Source organism: Salmo salar, chromosome 01 (assembly GCF_965601325.2).
Source record: "Salmo salar chromosome 01, fSalSal1, whole genome shotgun sequence".
Classification (NCBI taxonomy): Eukaryota; Metazoa; Chordata; class Actinopteri; order Salmoniformes; family Salmonidae; genus Salmo; species Salmo salar.
The window spans coordinates 33267112-33282111 of record NC_138291.1 but is presented as its reverse complement, the minus strand read 5'-3'; the positions used below and the strand labels follow the sequence as shown (position 1 = coordinate 33282111).

At 41.9% G+C, this 15000-nt stretch overlaps 1 protein-coding gene across 2 annotated transcripts in view; it reads left to right on the top strand.

Annotated features, from left to right (window-relative positions):
- Positions 1–15000, top strand: part of ldah (lipid droplet associated hydrolase) — a 67808-nt gene that overhangs the window by 22658 nt on the left and 30150 nt on the right. For both annotated transcript variants that reach the window (XM_045717016.2, XM_045717015.2), the window contains exon 4: positions 2613–2782. In XM_045717016.2, coding sequence (XP_045572972.1) covers positions 2613–2782 — 170 coding nt within the window. The remainder of the gene's footprint in view (positions 1–2612; positions 2783–15000) is intronic.

Below are 15000 nucleotides of genomic sequence, written 5' to 3'. Positions count from 1 at the left end.
AGCCCTATCTCAAGATGGGCAGGGAAGGACTCATCTTTTATCCCAAAACCTCAACAACGGCCCTGATTAAGACCAGAGAAAGGATCAAATTGTCTAGCAGCAAGTCCTGTGTTCATCTCAATAGCCCTTCATCATGTCTTTCCATTTGGTGAGATGCCCTTATCCAGGGAAATCTGCTCACTATGATTAGGATTTACTGTAAATACTATTAAATAATTTATCTGCTTGTGGCTATGATAGCCAGGCTAGACCTGCGCGCTCATGTGGTTATCATGCAGTATTAGTCCAGCATTACTAACTAGGTGTTCATTCTTTGGATGGCACTTTCCATATCCACTCGACTATTACACACATCCAACACGGAAACACAAACATGTCTGACATATCAGCTTCCTTTTCACCTCTCTTCTTGCGGCTTCAATCCAAGCCTTTGGGGATTTACCACCCTGGTCAACCCCTTGAATGCTTGCCATTGATTTACAACTCGTCAAAGAGCATTCAGTTTGCTAAGGGATAGGGTGGCATCGTAGAGCAGCAGCTTCTAAAACCTCTGGGACGTCCAAGGAAAGGTCTCGCCGATACAGAGAAACCCATACAGCATTGATTGGGCCTCCTCTGACTTTCCAGTGACTTGTGCAAATTAAAGACTGCCAGTTATTATTATTAACAGCTAATGCATACTTGATGAAGTTGAAAAAAAGTTTTCCGGTTTTGGAAAAACAAACAGAGTAAAAAAAAAAAGGTGCAGCATTAAAGGTTCTATTCCAAATCTTCCAGTGGTAGAAGTGTTCCTGTGGCAAGGCAAGTTTTGCTTGATGGTTTTGATGACTGTAAAAATATCTGTTAATGCAAACACAGGGAACATTCTCCCTGTGCCAGCATCAATAATCCATTCCTGGGTCACGGGATCCTCCAGGGGCCTCAGATCTCATTCATTTTGTCAGAATGAGTTTGCAACGCTACTTTTCACCAGCAACTTTCTCACTTTGATATGGCTAAATTGCACACTATTAATGTCCAGAGTACTAAAACATGCATTCAGAAAATGTAATCCCCCCAAAAAATGCTACACCAGCCAAGGTCTAATATCACGAGAGGTTTTTATGGAGTCTTTCTGATTCCAATTATGCTCCCACCTCCCACCGCTATCGTCGGTCACGTCTACAACTCCATGTGATTTGTGCCATGGATATTGGTTGGTTGATTGTTTGAGCATATCTTTTGAAAATAAGTGTTGGAGAGAAATGGCACAAAGCAGTAGAAATTTGCAATAATGACTTAAACCTTTTTGTTTACCACCACTTTATGACATTTTGGTCTGATGCCCAGCTTTTCAATCTGATCAAATAATTTCAAGACAACCTTCACTTTATCTTGTTTCTTGATCTCTCGTTTTTTATGCAAGGATGACAACTGTGGGCTACCACTGTGGTACAGATGTTGAACCCAGCTTCACAAACCCTTTTGAGAAGGAAGTTTGTAATCTGAGAGGAAGTATGCACAATGCAGTACAGGACCGAGGCTGTTGCTAATCTCCTCATCTCTTTCTCCGTATCCTCGTCAGCTTCATTAATGGTGCAACCACACCCAATTACAGAGGAGAGAATAAAAAACACCTCCCATGTTGCAATCAGTAATACCACAAGTTAGGTTTCTTTTGACACATAGGAAATCAGTTACCTTTTCCCTAGAAGAAAAAATGCAGCACACATTTATTGCACATTTGTGAGAAGGCTTTAATCGCTTAACGGGCCGGCCCAGCCTGGGATGTTCTTTCTCTTGCCAAGAGGATCATTATGTTGTGTGGGGGAATTTGTCTTTGCCATATGTTATTCTTTATTGATCCATTAATCACAATTTGCACTCATTTTGTTTTTCCATTATACAGTAAGCATATCCCCAACCCCCACAACCTTCCCCACCCGATCCTTATGCTGTCTGCACAGAACGGCTGCTCCAAATTCCACTCTGAAAGAATCAAACATCAAGTCCCTCACCAATTATGTTCAATTCTATGGGGATTGATTTTTTTCGTTATGAAATTAATTTAGAATTTGTCTTTTCCCGTCCGCTAAATTACCATAGACACATTCTATTCTTCCTTTCGGTCTTTCTTACCTTCTCTTTCATCATCCCTCACTCTAATCGTAACATTGTCTTGGATTTGACTGCTCTGCACAGGTAGGGAATTGTTAACTGCTTCCTTCAAAGCTTTGTTCTGTCCCTAGATTTACAGCATTATATGATAAAATATCGTTAAATATCTTTCCAAAAAGATTACAGAAATGAAATCAAGATGTTTCTGGAATACTTCTTAACTTCGATTGCCCTTTGGATGTTCTTGTTTTAATTTTGTTATCAAAGGGTCCTGAGTACTACTAATGAGAGGACTTCAGTGAATGAAACAGTGAACATTACCATAACATGATGTCCCTGGGCCTATGTTGGGGTGATCCATGTGCCAAATGTAAATACAGACTATCTTGTGTACAGAGATATTGATGAATGATGCTGGCTCATGTCCTTGATCAGAATGATTTGGGTGATGGTGAAATAGATGATGTCATACAGATGTAATACTGAATACTAATGATGAACCTTGCTCTTTGCAGACCCAACCGTGATGGCAGCGGGGGACGTGTTTGGTTTGAACGGGCAGATAGAGCACAAGCTGGCCTTCCTCACGGAGCACGTTCCAAGGGACTTTCGCCTGGTCCTGGTGGGCCACTCCATTGGCTGCTACCTCATCCTAGAGATGATGAAGAGGGATCCTGAGCTGCAGGTGAGACCCCACTTTGATTCAAGTACTACTGTAGAAGTGAAGTTGTAGTGTAATTTGCCAAGCTTTAAGTGATCTAGGAAGGTTTTCATAGATCTCTACAACCTTCTTGACCCAGTTTTAATGTTCATACGTTAGAATTACTGCATTCATTTTTGAGAATTATGCCATTTTTTTTACCACCATGATAAAGGATGTCTTTAGGCTGCCTAAATTTGTTAGCCAAATTGGTGCATGTGGGCCTCTGAGCATTGATTCCCATATAGCTGCCTCTGCTTCATGGCACTCTGTCCAGTGATGGGTTAGGCTGGTTCCAGGGTGGGAGCATGGCACATTGCGAAGTGCAGTGAAAACACTGCCTCAGCATGGGAGAGGTACATGTTAGAGACGGCCTGTGAAAACATCCGAGGCCGAGATAGGACACCCCCTGTAACCTTTCCACTCCGCTCGCAACGTTAAAGGTTAATGGATTGAATAACAAGAAATCGTCTTTTTTTCTGGGGGGCATTCCAGCTCTTATTTCAGACAGAGCCTTTTCACAGGTTGTTTTTGTCTTGTTTCTCTACTTGTCTGTAATTTCCCTTCTCTGTGGGGCTTTTTCCTATGTCCTATGTGTTGAGGAGACCAAAATGTAGAAACTTTGTTAACTGCTCTGTCTAATCTTAATCGTGCTATCTTTAACATTTCCTCAAGCAAATAGTTCTTAGTGATACAGTTGAAGTCGGAAGTTTACATACACCTTAGCCAAATACATTTAAACTCAGTTTTTCACAATTCCTGACATTTAATCCTAGTAAAAATTCCCTGCCTTAGCTCAGTTAGGATCACCACTTTATTTTAAGAATGTGAAATGTCACAATAATAGTAGAGAGAATTATTTATTTCAGCTTTTATTTCTTTCATCATGTTCCCAGTGGGTCAGAAGTTTACATACACTCAATTAGTATTTGTTAGCATTGCCTTTAAATTGTTTAACTTGGGTCAAACGTTTTCTTCCACACGCTTCCCACAATAAGTTGGGTGAATTTTGGCCCATTCCTCCTGACCGATCTGGTGTAACTGAGTCAGGTTTGTAGGCCTCTTTGTAGGCCTCCTTTCTATAGGATTGAGGTCAGGGCTTTGTTATGGCCACTCCAATACCTTGACTTTGTTGTCCTTAAGCTATTTTGCCACATCTTTGGAAGTATGCTTGGGGTCATTGTCCATTTGGAAGACCATTTGCGACCAAGCTTTAACTTCCTGACTGATGTCTTGAGATGTTGCTTCAATATATCCACGTAATTTTCCTTCCTCATGATGGCCTGTATTTTGTGAAGTGCACCAGTCCCTCCTGCAGCAAAGCACCCCCACAACATGATGCTGCCACCCCTGTCCTTCACGGTTGGGATGGTGTTTTTCGGCTTGCAAGCCTCCCCCTTTTTCCTCCAAACACAACGATGGTCATTATGGCCAAACAGTTCTATTTTTGTTTCATCAGACCAGAGGACATGTCTCCAAAAAGTTCGATCTTTGTCCCCATGTGCAGTTGCAAACCGTAGTCTGGCTTTTTTTATGGCGGTTTTGGAGCAGTGGCTTCCTCCTTGCTGAGCGACCTTTCAGGTTATGTCGATATAGGACTCGTACTCATTTTACTGTGGATATAGATACTTTTGTACCTGTTTCCTCCAGCATCTTCACAAGGTCCTTTGGTGTTGTTCTGGGATTGATTTGCATTTTTCGCACCAAAGTACGTTCATCTCTTGGAGACAGAACGCGTCTCCTTCCTGAGCGGTATGACGGCTGCGTGGTCCCATGGTGTTTATACTTGCGTACTATTGTTTGTATAGATGAACGTGGTAACTTCAGGCATTTGGAAATTGCTCCCAAGGATGAACCAGACTTGTGGAGGTCTAGAATTGTTTGAGGTCTTGGCTGATTTCTTTTGATTTTCCCATGATGTCAAGCAAAGAGGCACTGAGTTTGAAGGTAGGCCTTGAAATACATCCACAGGTACACCTCCAATTGACTCAAATGATGTCAATTAGCCTATCAGAAGCTTCTAAAGCCATGACATCATTTTCTGGAATTTTCCAAGCTGTTTAAAGGCACAGTCAACTTAGTGTATGTAAACTTCAGACCCACTGGAATTGTGATACAGTGAATGATAAGTGAAGTAATCTGTCTATAAACAATTGTTGGAAAAATTACTTGTGTCATGCACAAAGTAGATGTCCTAACCGACTTGCCAAAACAATGGTTTGTTAATAAGAAATGTGTGAAGTGGTTCAAAAACGAGTTTTAATGACTTCCGACTTCCAACTGTATGTAGGCCTTTATAGATATACAGATCTGGAATAGTCAAGGAATGAATAATAAAGTGCTTAGTCTGAAAACATGAAGTACATAAAAATAGCTAATTCTATCAGGTTATTTTATTGGATCTCATGTTTTCAAGTAAAAAACTTAAACAACCAGTTGACTTTAAGTAGTGTTACCCAATTACCCCACGACCACTTAAATAGGCTACACGTTTATGCATCAACCTTGAGCTGCGTCACTCTCCCTCTCTGTTTCTCCTTGAGCTGGTATCTCCTCCTGAGATTTGGCAAAGCCCATTCTGTGGTCCAGCCGGCTCTGCCATATTCTTGTCGGTAAAAAAAGAATGAGGAGAAAAATACTTCCTTTCCCACTGAAGATTGCAGGCTGCCAAGAAGAAAACACAAGCGATTATGTCCTGTAACATATGATGTGTGATAATCAGAAACTCCTGTTCCTTTGGGTCTCAGGTATTTGTGTTGGAATAATGGCTCGCCTTATGGGTTGGGACACCGACGAGGCCTAGGTAAGCGGTGGCGGGGCTTTTAGTATACTTACAGACAGAAAAGGAGTCCGAGTTCAGCTTGTAGCAGGGACCAGACTGGGCTGAGTTAGCACACTTCCAGAGCAAAGCATCTGGCACGCTGCCTGCCCCTGAAAATTTGATTTGGGAGGAAAGCCTGATGAGAATGTCTAGGTTATGCCCAGAGTTTTCTCCAGGTGCATTATGAAGACTTTATGTTTGGCCTGGTCTTTCTAACACCATGTTCATACAATACTACAAGCTTTGCTTTGCATCTGACACAATTTGGAGAGAAGTTGGTGTGTGTGTGTGTGTGTGTGTGTGTGTGTGTGTGTGTGTGTGTGTGTGTGTGTGTGTACAAGGTATCATATACTTAGTATACAAAACATTATGAACACCTGCTCTTTTCAGGACATAGACTGACCATGTGGATACAGCTGAAAGCTATGATCCCTTATGGATGTCACTTGTTAAATCCACTTCGATCAGTGTAGATGAAGGGAAGGTGACAGGTTCAAGAAGGATTTTTAAGCCTTGAGACAAGGATTGTGTATGTCTGCCATTCAAAGGGTGAAGACACATTATTTAAGTGCCTTTGAACAGGGTATGGTAGTAGGTGCCAGATGCACCGGTGTGTCAAGAACTGCAACACAAGGGCACCCGAGTGGCACAGTGGTTTAAGGCACTGCATCGCAGTGCTAGCTGTGCCACTAGAGATCCTGGTTCGAGTCCAGGCTCTGTCGCAGCCGGCCGCGACCGGGAGACCAATGGGGTGGCGCACAGCGTCGTCCGGGTTAGGGGAGGGTTTGGCCGGCAGGGATGTTCTTGTCCCATCGCGCACTAGCGACTCCTGTGGCGGCCGGGCGCAATGCACGCTGACACGGTCGCCAGGTGCACGGTGTTTCCTTCGACACATTGGTGCGGCTGGCTTCCGGGTTAAGCTGGTATTGTGTCAAGAAGCAGTGCGGCTTGGCTGGGTTGTGTTTATGGGGAACACACAGCTCTCGACCTTCGCTTCTCCCGAGTCTCTATGGGAGTATCTACCAATTGGATACCACAAAATTGGGGAGAAAAGGGGGTAAATAAAAAAGAAATAAAAGAACTGCAATGCTGCTGGGTATCATATTGGTCCATCCCCCAAAGGACATCCAGCCAACTTGACACAACTGTGGGAAGCATGGGCTAGCTTCCCTGTGGAACCCTTTTGACACCTTGTGGAGTCCACAAATTAAGGCTGTTCTGAGTGCAAAAGAGGAGGATGCAACTCAATATTAGGAAGGTTTTCCTAATGTTTGGTATAGTCTGTGTATATTGGTTAAAAAATCTGTCTGATCTTCCTGGCAGCACCATCAGGTTTTCCTTACCAGTACAGAGAACTGAGTCAAACAAAAAGCTCTTTAGAAGCCAACTCACTTAACCTATCCCTTTTCAATCTCCGTACCTGTCATTTACACACAAACACCATCTCCCGTTGACTCGACAACAGATGGCTTTCCATCTTGCTCATACAGTTAGTACGTAAGAAAGGTGTCTCTGGGGATTCTCTGGTCAGAGGAGCGTTCTAAATCATTTTCAGCTTTGAGGCTGGCAGTTCGAACTGGAATCCAATTAATGTGAAATGATAGGTTAGACCATGCTGGCGCGAGATAGCCATCAGATCATATTGTATACATCCAATATGACTTTAAGGAAACCAGCTGCCTCAAAATATATTTAGCGTGGCAGCTCTCTCTTACTACCGCCTTTCACCACAAGGCTTGTTGTAGTAATGGAGAGGGTGATACCCTGATACTGGGCACAGCACAGCAGGCTACAAGGAGCCAAGTCTGTCTTATTTCAAATGGAAATCCTCACACTGTTTCCACAATGGCACTTTGGTTCAATGGAGTGTGGCTTGAGTGAGGCTTATGCTGGAGTTTTCTGGCTGCCCATCACTGAGTAAATGCTGTGATTCACATTAGAATGACGCCACCTGTCAGAAGACAATGATCTATGATATACATTGACATCTGTCTCCCCCGAGATCATTGTCTAAGGCCAAGATTAAGAGCACAGCTGCCAAGAGTGGTCTTAAGTGGGAGACTACACTATGGAGACGCCATCTTTGAATGGCAGGGGAAGGCTAGATTCAAACCAGCATGTTGAACATTTATGCATTTGTTTGCTGCCTACCCCCATGTCTAATGTTTATGCTACTGTGCAAATACTACTGGGGTTTTTGTTGCCCAAACTTCAGAAGCAGACATTGGGGTCCAGTAGCAGGGGATAGCTGGAACACTGCTGGAGTGCAGGCATGAAGAGCTGATAGCCTGAGGGGTCAGGAGAAATATGCCGCAGGAATGTAGCCTCACAACCCACTGCAACAGGGGGTGCTGGAAGCTGTGAAAACAATGGTCGCACGCAGTTCAGGGGAGTTTATATTTGAGCCTGTCTATGTTTATGTGGGCTATTAACCGCAATAGATCAATACTATGTGTTCTGAGTTTGTGCTTACAGTATATAGATAAATTCTAAATTCTGTCCACACTAATTGTATTTTATTTTATTTATTGAAACTTTATTTAACTAGGCAAGTCAGTTAAGAACAAATTCTTATTTACAATGACGGCCTACCCAGGCCAAACCCTAACCCGGACGACGCTGGGCCAATTGTGCGCCGCCCGATAAACAGTACTTTTTAGTAGGCTACGTTGTGATTGTATATTTAGCACTGTTTGGAAGAACATTGGATATGATATGCCAAAACAGTGATTTCACTGGTAACCCCCGCTGACTTGTTTATGTTAATCTCTAGGGGATCGTTATCAGGCCAGACAGACAGAAGCAGATTGGCAGAGAAATAAAGACAGAGTGGAAAAGTGATTGTTGGATATCTGGACCAGGTTGTTTATGTCTAGAGGAAGAATATGTATGGCATCTAGCCTATAGAGCCTATGTGTTGTCAAGCAGGGTAACTGACCCAACAGCCTTCAGTTTCATCTTCTGTATCTTAACCTTGTTCTGAACACCTCCAAAACAAAGGTCATGCGGTTTGGTAAGAAGAATGCCCCCCTCACCTCATACAAGAACTTGGGAGTATAGACTTGGTTTCCTCTATCGTAATTCGCTCCTCTTTCACCCCAGCTGCCAAACTAACCCTAATTCAGATGACCATCCTACCCATGCTAGATTACGTAGATGTAATTTATAGATCGGCAGGTAAGGGTGCTCTCGAGCGGCCAGATGTTCTTTACTATTCGTCCATCAGATTTGCCACCAATGCTCCTTATAGGACACATCACTGCACTCTATACTCCTCTGTAAACGGTCCATCTCTGTATACGTGGCGCAAGACCAACTGGTTGATGCTTATTTATAACACGCTATTAGGCCTCACTACCCCCAGTCTGAGATACCTACTGCAACCCTCATCCTCCACATACAACACCCATTCTGCAGTCACATTCTGCCAGTCCCCAAAGCACAAAATTAGGAAGCTGCTGCTTCCCTTTTTAATAATACCTTTCCTGATGACTTGAATCACTATACTAAAGTCATACATTTCCAGAAACAGGCAAGATTCCCAAGTTCTGGTGAAGTGAGGCTCCAGTTACGAGGAAGTTGATACTCCGGTCCACACAAAATGAAACATCCTTTTCTCTTCAGTGCTGGGCCCTAACCTGAGGCGATGATCACGCTGGTCTGCTGGTCCACGCTCTCTCTTTTAGCACCCTGCTTTGAACGACGGCATGAAAAGGCAAAGACAAAAAATCCAGCGTGTAATCAACGTTTCTAACTGCAGTGTAGAGTTTCTTCTTAAAGAAACGTTTTATATTTTACAGCCTCTTAAATCAAAAATGTAATCAAATTGTATTTGTCACATGCTTCGTAAACAACAGATGTAGACTAACAGTGAAATACTTACTTACGGGTCCTTTTCCAACAATGCAGAGTTAAAGATAAAATAAAAAATTGAAATTATGACACAAGGAATAAATATACAGTGAATAACAATAATGATGTTATTAACCACATTGCTTATAGAAAACCTTTATTGCTAGGGGGGGGCATTAAAACCCCCTGATCTAATTAGCATAATACAAAAATCCACAAGGAATCCGTCAATTTAAACTAGAGAGATCTGTTTATTTTTGCATTGGATGCGTCTCAATCCACCACATCCGCCTGTGTAACATTGCCACATTTGCAGTGAAAAGTGACAGAGCTAAACGCGATGTTTGTCAGACCATGAGACCCCGAAAATCGGTCTTCTCTTAACATTTTCTGTAGCGTACGAATGGTTTGGCCTAAAAACGATTATGACCCCTCTATGGGAAGATGAGAATCTCATGAACACGATGGTGTTCTCGCACAAGCTTCTTTGGACTCGTGTGAAGTCGGTACAGCCGATCTGCCAGCTTCTGTCTGTAGTTTGGGCTACACTTTAATAGGACCCCTCTGTGTAAAGGTGAACACGTACAGTACCAGTCATAAGTTTGGACACAAGGGTTTTTCTTTATTTTAATGCTCTACATTGTGGAATAATAGTGAAGACATGAAACTATGAAATAACCCTTATGGAATCATGTAGTAACCAAAAAAGTGTTAAACAAATCAAAATATATTTAAGATTTTTCAAAGTAGCCACCATTTGCCTTGATGACAGCTTTGCACACTCTTGGCATTCTCTCAACCAGCTTCATGAGGTAGTCAACTGGAATGCATTTCAATTAACAGGTGTGCCCGTTAGAAGTTAATTTGTGGAATTTATTTCCTTAATGCGTTTGAGCCAATCAGTTGTGTTTTGACATGGTAGGGGTGGTATACAGAAGATAGCCTTATTTGGTAAAAGACCAAGTCCATATTATGGCAAGAATAGCTCAAATAAGCAAAGAGAAAGGACAGTCTATCATTACGTTAAGACATGAAAGTCCGTCAATACAGAATATTTCAAGAACTTTGAAAGTTTCTTCCAGTGCAGTCGCAAAAACCATCAAGCGCTATGATGAAACTGGCTCTCATGAGGACCGCCACAGGAAAAGAAGACCTAGAGTTACCTCTGCTGCAGAGGGTAAGTTCATTAGAGTTAATTGCACCTCAGATTGCAGCCCAAATAAATGCTTCACAGAGCACAGAGTTCAAGTAACAGACACAGCTCAACATCAACTGTTCAGAGGAGACTGGTGAATCAGGCCTGGTTGAATTGCTGCAAAGAACCCACTACTAAAGGACACCAATGAGAAGAAGAGTCTTGCTTGGGCCAAAAAACATGACCAATGGACATTAGACTGGTGTAAATCTGTCCTTTGGTCTGATGAGCCAAAAAGTTGTATTTTTGGTTCCAACAGCCGTGTCTTTGAGATGCAGAGTAGGTAAACGGATGATCTCCACATGTGGTTCCCACCGTGAAGCATGGAGGAGGAGGTGTGATGTGTGGGGGTGCTTTGCTGGTGACACTGTCAGTGATTTATTTAACCAGCATGGCTACCACAGCATTCTGCAACAATACGCCATCCCATCTGCTTTGCGCTTAGTGGGACTATCATTTATTTTTCAACGGGACAATGACCCAAAACACACCTCCAGGCTGTGTAAGGGCTATTTGACCAAGAAGGAGAGTGATGGAGTGCTGCATCAAATGACCTGGCCTCCACAACCACCCGACCTCAACCCAATTGAGATGGTTTGGGATGAGTTGGATGAGCATATTTGGGAACTCCTTCAAGACTGTTGTAAAAGCATTCCTCATTAAGCTGGTTGAGAGAATGCCAAGATTGTGCAAAGCTGTCATCAAAGCAAAGAATCTCAAATTTAAATATATTTTGATTTGTTTAGCACTTTTTTGGTTACTACATGATTCAATACAGTATGGGTTATTTCATAGTTTTGATGTCTTCACTATTATTCTACAATGTAGAAAATAGTTTAAAAAAAACCTTGAATGAGTAGATGTGTCCAAACTTTTAACTGGTACTGTACAAGCTCTAGGATGCCCACAGGCCTCACAAGACTCATCTGAAGATCCCCCGGTACCAGTTGAAAAAAATGTAATGTGTATTCAGTGACAAAAATAAGGGGTTAAAGACATAAAACATTTTTGTAAATGTTTCCTGATCTTTCTTATATACTTATAAATCAAGGGGTCTTAATATTCTAAATCAAATAGCAAAATTATCCTTGGTATGACCTTCTTAAAACAATTCCATATAGCTTAGTAGCCCCCCCCTCCCCTGGCTTAGACAGTAAAAAATAAAGGGTTAAATACATGTAAAAAAAAAAAAAAAAACGCCAAGGGGGGTGAATACTTTTGCAAGGTACTGTAGTGGGCTAATAGCAGTAATGGCAAAAATATATTTTTCATATGTATTATTGATACTTCAAGGGGTCTTAAAATTTGAATCTGGTTTGACCTTCTTAAAACAATTCCATATAGCTTAGTAGTTCCCCCGACCTGCACCCGACACTATAACATTGGGATCGCAGTGCATCCTGCCATAAGGAGAGACTGCTATCACGACCCAGCCATAGCCACATAGAATTGAGCTGCCACAAACTCGATAACCACTAATATCATAAATATTATAACAACAGCCAGTAGCCTACACTTCCCCATGCATGTGTCTAGTTTAGTTCAGGACGTTACACATTAACACATTAACAAGCAGTCTCAGGCCATTCTCAAATGGCAGTCAAATTACTTGATATGAAAAAGGTTGAGAATGCCTGTGATAGCCTAACATGATAAATCTTGTGTTATGATAAATGTGACCGACCACCTTGATTCAGTCTTATGTAGCAAAACTTGATATTGTGTTTTTTACATTGGTTAAAAGCAGAGACACAGAGCTACAAAATGGTATTTCATACACTGCATTTGAAGAACAATGGGAAAGTAATTCTGCTTTGAAAATCGATAAACTTGTAACTTCACTTTTGAGAAAATGGCCTTTGAATGTTTTGATCCGAGCATTCTGTCCTAACAACAACAGTCAAGCACTCAAGCTAACTGGCTAACGTGAGAGAACCGTTCACTGACAATTTTACTCGCCCTAGTAGAGCAGGTTAAGCTGTTTTTATGTTATCCAGAGCTTTGGTGACTGCAACTGTGCTGCTGGCAACAATTTATGCTTTTTTGCCAAAGTTTACCGACACCAGCCATATTCAAAAGGTGTTGAGCGTTCGTAAATGTGTCAGTTATTTTGCGCTCTGGCACACTCAGACGAGAGTGCTCTGAAATCAGAGTAGATAGCCAGAGCGAATTTACCAGCTACGTCTATCAACAGTTGTATAGTGGAGTCTTTTGTTAAGACATGTAGCTAGCTAGCTAGGTAAACAATGAACCATAATCCCAACTCATGATGTTTCTACCCTACATGAATCTGCAGGTAGCTAACCAACCAGGTTCAATGTTAGCTAGCTAACATTAGGCTATAACTAGCAAAGCAAATGGCTCTGAGATACGAATAATAAGATCATACACGTAACGTTAGCTAGCGAGCCAGCCAGCTAACGTTAGCTTGCTAGCTAACAGTACACTTTAACTTGAAATGAAAATGACTTTCTGTCAAAATTAGAAACGTGTAATATCATGGATGTATTCCTCTCCCTGTCACAGATGCCATGGTTGCCCTTAGTTTGAAGATGTAATCCGGATACAGGTGTTTTCTCCATCTCCTTAGCTATCATACTCTAATTCCACTGATTTCAAACCTCGGTCCTCCAGAAAGTAGAGAGCAACACTTATGCAGTTCTACTACGTGATACTTTTTATTTTTTTTAAACCTGCGTTAGACAGGATAACCTATTGTACACATACTGATCAGCTCAAATAGACAGAAATGTGCTATATGGCAGACCAATCCGAACTCATCTCTCGGCATGTCCAGCCTGTGTAACGGCTGTCTGAGGAAGAAGTGGACCAAAATGCGGCGGAGTTAGGGTTCGTCATATTTAATTAAACGAACACTATGCAATTTACAAAACAACAAAACTGACAGGCAACACAGTCCTGTCAGGTGCAACCACAATGACAAGAACAATTACCCACGAAACACAAAGGAAACGTAGGCAACTTATGTGTGACTCCCAATCAACCACAACCCTCTACAGCTGTGCCTGATTGGAAGTCACACGGCCAAAATCAATGAAACAATAAAAAACACACACTCCCTTCTGCCACATACTGACCCAACTACACCCTCTACTGGTCAGGACGTGACAGCCTGCTCATTATCTCAGCCTATCATGGCTAGCGGGAAGGTTGCTGACTTTTTCTGTGGCTAAACCAAGTAGGCTCGTAATTTAACAATTTTATTTGTATTTACAGATGGCATACAAGTCTGTTATTAAGGCACATGAAACTTCACATGTTCCAGAAGGCATCTTTGCCAAAAAAAAACTTTTAATTTCAAAAAGTTTATGTTTAAATGTCTCTCCTGAGAAGTAGTGACGTGCGACATGCGCCTAGTTTCCTGAAACGAGTAACAAATATTAGTTAACACGTATAATGATGGGAAAAACGAATCTTCAGAATTTCTTCTAGAAACTATGATGTGATGACAAATGGTGACAAGGCCTCAAAACACAAGCCTCTGGAAAGACGTCAGATCTGGGAGGCCCTTAAAATCTCACTTTTTCCTAGGTGCTCAAACTGCCCCAGCTGTTTCTGTTGAATGGCAACATTTTATCACACCCATTATTCATGGTTTTGACTTCGCAAAGCCAGGCTCTACATCTCCACCAGGCTCAGAACATCTTTCACATGGGAATGTGAGGCGGTAGTTAGAAATGGAAATGTACTTTCCTATGGGACTGAGTTATCATCAGTACCGTAGTAGCCCTATGAAGTCTTTGTCACTGTTTTGGGGTGGAGGCTGAAACTAAGAGAGTAATGGCCAAGGTAGTGTACCACGCCTCAAATGTTGAGTGACTGGAGACATGAGTTGGACATGGATAGAAATGTTTTCAATGCCTTTTAATGGAGATATGTGTATCATTAATGCAGCTCTGTAGCTGTTCAGTGCCTTACAGCAGGAGTGTCAAAGTAATTTTGCCAATGGGGCCATTTCTGTAAAGCCACATTTCAGGAGGGCTGCATATTGGTGACGACAAAAAAGTACATTGTTACACACTTATGTAGCCTATATACTTACTTAACACCATAATCTGGCAATTGCCTTGACTGCATTAACAAGCAGTTTAAACAAGTGGGGTCCTAAAATGTCCCCTGAGCCTCATGTTTGACCCCTGCTCTAGAGGTTCTATATACAATGTACACACCCTATATAGTGTAATGGAGTCTAATAGTGTAATGGAGAATATTGATGGCTTGTTAACTGTTTGGGTGGGCTCTGGCAAGTTTTACAAACTGGATCATTTTCATCAGCCAGATGGGAATATTACATCTACAAATGATAAATAAATG